At 43.1% G+C, this 9,126-nt stretch overlaps 1 protein-coding gene across 2 annotated transcripts; it reads left to right on the plus strand.

The window, feature by feature from the left end:
- The first annotated feature begins 1,049 nt into the window (after positions 1 to 1,049).
- LOC137293561 (snaclec coagulation factor IX/factor X-binding protein subunit A-like) lies at positions 1,050 to 4,709 on the plus strand. 2 transcript variants are annotated; one of them, XM_067824199.1, is made up of 5 exons: positions 1,050 to 1,168; positions 1,885 to 1,947; positions 2,563 to 2,655; positions 3,299 to 3,505; positions 4,356 to 4,709. In XM_067824199.1, the coding sequence occupies exons 2-5, from the start codon at positions 1,896 to 1,898 to the stop codon at positions 4,571 to 4,573; spliced, it is 570 nt and encodes a 189-aa protein (XP_067680300.1). In that variant the 5' UTR covers positions 1,050 to 1,168; positions 1,885 to 1,895; the 3' UTR covers positions 4,574 to 4,709. The 2 variants fall into 2 exon arrangements, with proteins under 2 accessions (XP_067680300.1, XP_067680292.1); XM_067824191.1 differs by having other exon boundaries at positions 1,101 to 1,164.
- Positions 4,710 to 9,126: the final 4,417 nt, after the last annotated feature.

Here is a 9,126-nt window from a genome sequence, read left to right on the forward strand (position 1 = left end):
GAGAGCACTCGATGGAAGATGAGTTCATTCGGTAGGAGGCTTTTAATTTGGTAGGAGACTGTTCATTTGGTACGAGACTGTTCATTTGGTAAGAGACTGTTCATTTGGTAGGAGACTGTTCAAAATTGGTAGGAGATTGTTCATTTGATAATACACTGTATCTTTGGAAGGAGATTGTTCATTTGATAAGAGATTGTACCTTTGGTAGGAGATTGTTTATTAGGTTGAGGACGGTTCATCTGGTAGGAGACTGTTGATATGGTAGGAGACTGTTCATTTAGTGTTCCACTTTGTTCGCATATGCTAACTGGGGAAGGTTGTTGAACTGCCGTTGGTATGAAGTCGTGACTACACATGAGCTAGAGAACGTGGCAATGTACAGTCAGTTGTAATATCCCTTATAACTGTGGTTAACGTAAGAAAAAAACAACTTCTTGAACATCATCGGATTGGTACATCACTGAAAAAGGACGTCAAGGACAAACGCCGCATATCCTTCCCATTTTATGCTTGCACATGAATGCACATGTATCTTAAGTTAGGATCCAGCGGATAGAGGCCGATAGTGAGCCTTTCTCTCTGCGTGTTCATATCTGTCTGTCTGCCCCTCCCTCAGCGTCCAGCGTCTCTCTCTCTGTGTCCCTGTCTCTCTTCCCTCTGTCTCTGAGTGTGTCTATCTGTTTATCTCTGTCCTTCTCTCTCACACACTGCCACGCACAGAATCGCACATATATACACGATGACATACGAAAGAAATAATCTACAGTAGGATGATCCACCACTTTTCAGAACGTTTCACCTTAAAACAACTATTAGATGTGTGTTACAAATGAAACCAGATCCTGCAAGATTGCATTTTTGTATATGTTTCATCCGATGGTGCAAATGTCATAGGAAAACTTATAATTTGGTTTTACAATTGATAAACGACCTTCATGTATCGTCTGTCAAGGATTGTGAATATTCACTTGTTCCCTGAATAATACATGACTGTATCATATATGGATTAGGTAGCAGATATTGGCGTCCCAACCATTACAAAGTGTATTATGCAAATACAAGGACGACATCGTTAAATAGCCTTCCCCTGTTCTATATAAGACACAGTTGTCTGTACTCTTCACTGAGCAGGCAGGACTGGCAGCGACCGTTTTACTCTCAACTGTTGGTAAAGTAGTCACTCTTCTAAAATGATGCTCATGATATTTTCACTTTGTGTTTGAGTTGTACTAGCGTTTAGGTGCGAGTACAGTTCGGGTAATGCACATTTATCTGTTTGAGGTATACCGCCGCAATGACCATTATCCCAGTTCGTTGATATGAACTCTGTATTTAGTCGAGTCTCGTTCAGACATTCTAATGATTGATGCCATGAGCCTCGATCTACCCATTTGGAAATGCATGAACTATATCAGCAAACATGACCAGGTGATAAAACATTTTTATTGCCATATCGACCAGCCTTTATAGAATCAACACGCAGCTCTGTACGGCACATTGCGGAGATTGTTGAAAAATTTGCTCCAGGAGAGACAAGGGTTGCGTTCTTCCGCGGACCAACGTTTGTTTCCTGTTTAACGCCAAACTCAGCGATATTCCAGCTAAATGGCCGATGTTTGTAAATAATAGGGTCTCGACCAGATACTCCAGTGGTCAGCATCAAAGAGCATGAATCTACGCATTTGGGATGACATGAGTCAACCAAGTCAGCGAGCCTGACCACCCGATCCTGTTTGTCGCCTTTTACGACAAGCATGGGTTGTAGAAGACCAATTCTAACCTGGATCTTCATGGGGCGAGGGGATCAACGACCTTACCATCTCAGTCGAGATGATTTCAAGGAAAAAAAGAGCATTTTATTGTTATTTGGAATTTCTGTTTCAGAGTTAAAGTCAATGATGCTGCGACTCATCATATTTGCGGCATGTGCAGTGGCTGGGATTTCAGGTAAACTGTTTCATATGTTTTACATTAAGCCTACTGAAAGAAATTGAGCCCAGTGCATATATTTCATTGTTTCAGGGAACTTCAGATGGTGCTACCATCGTTGTCTTTGACAAGTGGTGGTTTAGACTTCCGAATGTTTAGAATGATATTTTTCATCGTTGGTTTCTTAATTAATTTAATTTTGGTTGTTTACACAGTAAGCCTTGCTCCTAGTTTTGCCATCAGGCTTAATGGACAGACGAGCATGTCTCGTCACTCAAAATGAACGATTCGTGTTTATAGCCATAATTAATTAATGCCGTGGTGTTTTTCAGCTTTATTCCGTTTAACAAATGCTTATCTTTATTCAAAATATACGCATTATGATGATGTTTCATCAAAGACTGAATTTTTGTGGGATCTGCCAAAGTAAGCCCTAAGAGGTAGAACATAGCATGAATAATTCAATACGACAATGTATTGACAGGCACTGTTTAAGTCGTTCACAAAGTAATGGCACGCCAGTGTCAAGAAGCCATTCATCTGGTCGGACATAACAAGCGGGGTTCTTGTTGAGCGATGTTCACATCCAATCGATGATGGATTCTAACCATATTCTATTGTTTTTTCCCCTAGCTGAATGTGCTGAGGGATATACAGAGGTTGAAACCCAAACATGCGTCCAAGTGGGCCGGAACAACAAAACTGAAGAAATGGACCGAACACCTAGTCAGTTGGGAATATACATTAACACGATAATGTTTCATTTGTAAACAATTTCTCAGTAATTAATTCATTCTGAAAGTTGTCAGCAATGGGCTTTTACCTTGGTACATAACTAGGCACATGTTTTCTCTCCAGGTTTACTATCCATGTCAAATTAATAATATTTCCCGAATGATTCAAATGGGCAACATAGTCGTATATATTTAGCAGTATACATCTTATTGGATTCGAGCAGTCCGTATCGTTTTGGCGATGTATGACCCGTGAAGGGTAGAATAGGCCTTCAGCAACCCATGCTTGCCATGAAATGTGACAATGCTTGTCGTAAGAGGCGAGTAAATGGGTCGGGTGGTCAGGCTCGCTGACTTGGTTGACACATGTCATCGGTTCCCAATTGCGCACATGCGATGCTCATGTTGTTGATCACTGGATTGTCTGGTCCAGACTGGATTATTTCCAGACCGCCGCCATATAGCTGGAATATTGCTGAATGCGGCGTAAAACTAAACTCACTCATTCACTTGCATCGGTATGGTTCAGGACTGATGTTCTTAAAAACATCCAACACGGTCACCCATCCAAGGTCTTTCCACGCTCAACCTGACGTGACGCTGAGACTTATCAACCTTCAACTTTCACTTTTCAGCGATCTGCCCCACAGGATATGTGCTGAACGCAAATCCCAGACTGTGTTTCCGAGTAAGTCCTCCAAACGAGAGAAAGAACTTCAATGACGCCGAGAGATATTGCGAGAGGCTACGTAACGGCCGTCTTCTTGTCCTAAATGCTGAAGACAAGTATGGCTTCATTGCTGGGCTAATGTCCGTACTAGGACCCACGGGACTAAAACTTGGTAAGGACGCCGTTAGGATTCTTGACTAGGACACATCAGAGTGGGTGAGTGAATTTAATTTTACGCTTCACCCCGCAACATTCTGGCTATATGGCGGTGGTCTGTAAATAAAAGCGTCTGGACTAGACAATCCAGTGATCAACAGCAACAGCATCGATCTGTGCAGTTGGGAACCGATGACATGTGTCAACCAAGTCAGCGAGCCTGACCACCCGATCCCGCTACTCGCCTTTTACGACACGCATGGGTTACTGAAAGCCAATATTCTAACGCGGGCCTTCACGGGTAACGATACATCAGAGCCTGTCCTTGGGTTTCTATGTATTGGTCCACTGGCTCGGGTGATTGGGTGCCCCAACTGCCTATCAGGTTCATCACATAATCAATATATTTGGTTGTTTCTATTATTTGTTAATTCAAGTCCGTACTTGACGAACACGAGACTGATGTTATGAGCAAAGTATCATCTTGTGACCGAGCCTAACCACCCAATCTCTGAAGTCAGCCATAACGACCAAGGACTGTTTAATACTAGCACTAACTCCACATCTTCAAACTCTCCCCTAAAACATATAGTCTTCGATCCTATATACAGTAAAACAGTAAATCAAAGGTAGCACTGATCAACAACAGCAACCGATTTTTTTACATCAAGCAATGAGATCACGCAATGCATACATCACCTTTTTTAATTAATACCATGCACACTCTCATTCATACCCATACATGTGTTTCAATAACAAAGTACCCAAATACCTGGAGAAATTATACTATGACTCCTTGTGCAGACATTCGCTGTGTCCATCCCTTCAGGTAGCTTCATCCATACGATTTTCATGCTCTGTTTTAGGATCTTTCGACGACGGTTTGTGGGTTGGCCTGAAGCGAGTCTCTCTGACGCTTTTCAGATGGAAAACGGGATCCCCATATGTCCCGAACTGGGGGGTCGCACAGCCGGAGAAAGTTATTGGGGAGGACTGTGGTCAGATCTACCCCGGGGGCATAAGGAATCAACTGTGCAACCTCTACCGTCGATACATCTGTGAGATCCCCGTTACTACCCAGTAAAGGCCATGGCAGTGAGAGGACCTCTCTGTAACGTGGCAGTGAGAGGACCTCTCTGTAACGTGGCAGTGTTAGGACCTCTCTGTAACGCTCTAACATAGATAACTTTGACGAATAATAAAATCACTTGTAAAAACCATATAATGTCACGTGGTGAAAATTAAACTGACCATTTCAAAATGTCGGTGCATGTCCGAAGTTGTTACTACACTGCTTCACATCATCATTGCCAAGTCTGTAAGTCAAATAACGACACGTCCTTCAGGAACCTAAGCTTGTCCTTAAGAGGCTGTTTATGCATATGTTGACCTCATGTCTTGTTTCCGACCGTTCCCTGGCAGCGACTAAAGTTGCCAATATTTACAATCACTTGATTACTTGGTCAAAACCCGATTTAGTTAGGCATCAATCGTTACACAAATCAAAACACGGATACAAAATATCTTTCCTGCTTGAAAGGCGGTGTGGTAGCTTAGCGGTTATAGCCTTGCCTCGTGACAACGAAGACCCGGGTTCAGTTCCAAACAGGAATGCAATGTATGAAGCCCATTTACTGCGTCCCCCGCCACATTGCTGGAATACCGCTATAACGGCGTAAGACCAAACTCACTCACTCACTCACTCACTCACTCACTACTGTTTTAAGCTGTCCTAAGCAAAGAGATGGATGCATGGATGTAATGAAACATATTCAGACTTGGACTGTCTAACCACCAAACCAGCCGGCTCAATGTTCAGTCTTATTCGGCATTTCAAATATGCCAATCATACAATATAGAGCCAAACCATGCGCTGGAAGGAAATCCTGCAGCTTTTGTTTTTCAAAACCAGAATCAGATTGTGCTTAATCAGCGCGTTTGATTAAATGTTGTGCAGTTCCTCGGGTAGCCTAGACTGTGCTTGTCGTAAGAGGCGACTAACAGGATCGGGTGGTCAGGCTCGCTGACTTGGTTGACACATGTCATCGGTTCGCAGTTGCGCAGATCGATGCTCATTTCGTTGGTCACTGGATTGTCTGGTCCAGACTGGATTATTTCGCAATTTACAGACCAACGTCATATAGCTGGAATATTGCAGAGTGAGGCGTAAATCTCACCTTACTCACTCACTCACTCTAAATTGGAAATACGTTAGTTCATGTTCTAGCAAAACAACGACAAACATGTTAGAGATATTAGAAGCTCCCTGAGTTTCATGTTTCAGTAGCAATCTCATCCAAGCTGCTCAATCACGAAAATGTTGTTGCACAAAATGTAAGCGTTGATGCTGGAAATGGATGTCGTAAAGTGAAGCACTTATTGCTGTAGACTCATAATACTGCTAGACACCTACTGCAGTATAATCGCCGGAGATACAGTGGAAGCTGTCTAAACCGGCCCTCACTGGGACTGAAGAATTAATCCAGTTAGACAAATTTGTACTGGATTATTGAGTTGATGATACATGTACAAGCAACGGGTAGGACTGAGAATATATGCCAGTGTTTGAGAGTGCTTGGTTCATGGTGGAGCCAACTGTCTGATTTGAGAGTGCTTGGTTCGTGTTGGAGCAAACTGTCTGATTTGAGAGTGCTTGGTTCGTGTTGGAACCACCTGTCTGATTTGAGAGTGCTTTGTTCGTGATGGAGCAAACTGTCTGATTTGAGAGTGCTTGGTTCGTGATGGAGCCACCTGCCTCATGTGAGAGTGCTTGGTTCGTGTTGGAGCCAACTGCCTGATTTGAGAGTGCTTGGTTCGTGTTGGAGCAAACTGTCTGATTTGAGTGTGCTTGGTTCGTGATGGAGCCACCTGCCTGATGTGAGTGTGCATGGTTCGTGTTGGAGCCAACTGTCTGATTTGAGAGTGCTTGGTTCGTGTTGGAGCCAACTGCCTGATTTGAGTGTGCTTGGTTCGTGTTGGAGCCAACTGCCTGATTTGAGTGTGCTTGGTTCGTGTTGGAGCCAACTGCCTGATTTGAGTGTGCTTGGTTCGTGTTGGAGCACACAACAACTGCCTGATTTGAGAGTGCTTGGCTCGTGTTGGAGCCAACAGCCTGATTTGAGAGTGTCTCAGTCTTACAAATCACACGTGTCAATTTCACACGTGCACCTTGCCCACCTGGCTGTTCTACCAGCAAGAGGCCCCCCTCGTACAAAATAGCGAAAGGTGACTAGCTCCTCTTCAGAGTCTTGTGCCAGAAAATTACCACGTGGCAAGGGAGAGCGACTGATTGTACTCCATGCTGGTTGCAGGAATATAATCGGGGATTCCTACGTTGTTGCTCCCTTGTCTTCAAGACAAAATCTAAAGACAACTGAACGGGGTGGCTTTCTTAGAATGGGTACAAAATCAGTTGGTACCAGCACTGCCCCCACAAAAATCTGATTATCAGGGATAACGCTCCATATCATTGCGTTCAAGTACCTAATACAAAGGCCGCAACATCTAACAGTAAGAAGGGGGACATGATAGAATGGTTGCAAAACAAAACAATATCGTATCCAGAAAAAGCAACCAAACTGTTCTGTACGACATCATAAAGTCAAATAAAACCACGCCTGTCTTTAAGGTTAATGAGTACCTTACAGAACATGGTCATTCAGTTTTGCGATTGCCACCCTATCATTGCGATTTAAACCCAACAGAACTCATTTGGGATATCATGAAATCGGATGTTGGCAGGCAACATTCAAACTTCGGGATGTACAGACGATTGTTCAACCGTCAATAGACACCATCACGCAGGAAACATGGCAAAAGTGCGTTGAGAAAGTTGAAAATGAAATACAAAGACATTATTCGGAACACAGTGGACTGGACCATGCCACCATCAAGTCAGTCGTCATCAGGGTAAACTTTGACGACAGCGGCACCGATTCGGACAACAGCGTCTTCTGAAAGTGGCAACACTGACTTCCGTTGAACATCTCAAGTAACCAGATAACGGCTTTTGAGATTACCCCATCTTCACAACACACGCTTGTTGATTACCTGGCTGTTCTACCAGCAAGTGACACATCGTCAGAGTTTGTCTGTCGATTTCATGTGGCTGTGCAAAATTTGGTTTTGTTGCAATTATTAGATTTCGTGTTAGTGAGAAATTCATCGGTCTCAAATGGAATCAAAGGGACTGTAGAATAAAACTACCGTGTTTTGGAATTTGATGTTGAACATCTCTGTTTCCGGATTAGAGAAAGTGGTATCTAGATCAACAAATAACATCAATTTTAAAACAGAGGTTTATCTCCGAACGGCTTTGAGAATCAGACCGCTTTGAAAACAGTGCTCCCTTGGAATGTTAGAAACAAAATTCTGCTAGATTAAAGCAATCTAAGAACATCCATAGGTAGTTATTATTGTCATGACTAAACTTCAAGACTAAAATGTTCTCAGTTTTGAGTAGTTCCGCATTAGGTTTCTAAACACTTTTCAAAAAAGTAATTGACAAATTACCTGTCAAACTGAGCGCAGAGATTTGTGCCTCTTTTTTACAATATTTGGACAGTATGGAATCTCCAAATCTTTATCCAAAACTGGCAAGAGACATATTGTTTTAAAAAGCAACTTAAGCAACTTTTTCATCCCTCAATATCCCACCACCTCCATTTTATAACAAGGTAACCCCAAGCATGCTACCTCTACCAAGATTTTCTTGTTGAAAGGTTTTTAAAGGTTAACACAAACCAAGGCCTCAGTAAACCCGTTTTATGGTTGTCATGGGGATTGCATTTACAAACTGGACGCATTTGTCACCACATTTATATCCGATGCAACTCCCTATTTACAAGTTTTCAGTTTAATAGACATGTGAAGGTCCGGGGTAGTATAGGCCTTCAGCAACCCATGTTTGCCATGAAAGGAGACTATGCTTGTCGTAAGAGGCGACAAACGGGATCGGTGGTCAGACTCGCTGACTTGGTTGACACATGTCATCGGTTCCCAGTTGCACAGATCGATGCTTGTGTTGTTGATCACTGGACTATTTGATCCAGACTGGATTATTTCCAGACCGCCACTATATAGCTGGAATATTGCTGAGTGCGGCGTAAAACTCAACTTACTCTCTCATTCAGTTTAATAGTTGAGGTTCCTTTTCATTTGTCAATGGCGGTGCTATGAGTGAGTAAACTTGTCAGTATGGTTTTGCACTGCATTTTAAGTAGTATTCCAGCAACATCACAATGGGTGACACCAGATATGGGCTTCACTCATTGTACCCATGTGGGGATTTGATCCCGGGTCTTTGGCGCGACGAACGAACGCTTTAACCATTAGACTATCCTACTACCCTGGTGGTGCTGTGAGTGGGACACGATACGCGTGCCGTTCGCAAACACCTGGTGTTATCTCTAGTCGATAGTGATTCCAAAATACCGGCTAACGATACACTCAGGTGCTGTAGCCGATTTAGCAGTGATTTCTTGTAAACACAGGCGGTTTTTTGAATCAAGATAGGCCTTACGTCGCTTTCTGGTTCACCGTTGAAGCTGAATTTACACCAATAGGTGATAGGTTTTGACACAGATAACTTGCAGTTGTCACTGTTCCGCGATTCAGAAGGACTGCGAAGTGTAGCAT

Source organism: Haliotis asinina, chromosome 1, assembly GCF_037392515.1.
Source record: "Haliotis asinina isolate JCU_RB_2024 chromosome 1, JCU_Hal_asi_v2, whole genome shotgun sequence".
In the NCBI taxonomy this organism is placed as follows: Eukaryota; Metazoa; Mollusca; class Gastropoda; order Lepetellida; family Haliotidae; genus Haliotis; species Haliotis asinina.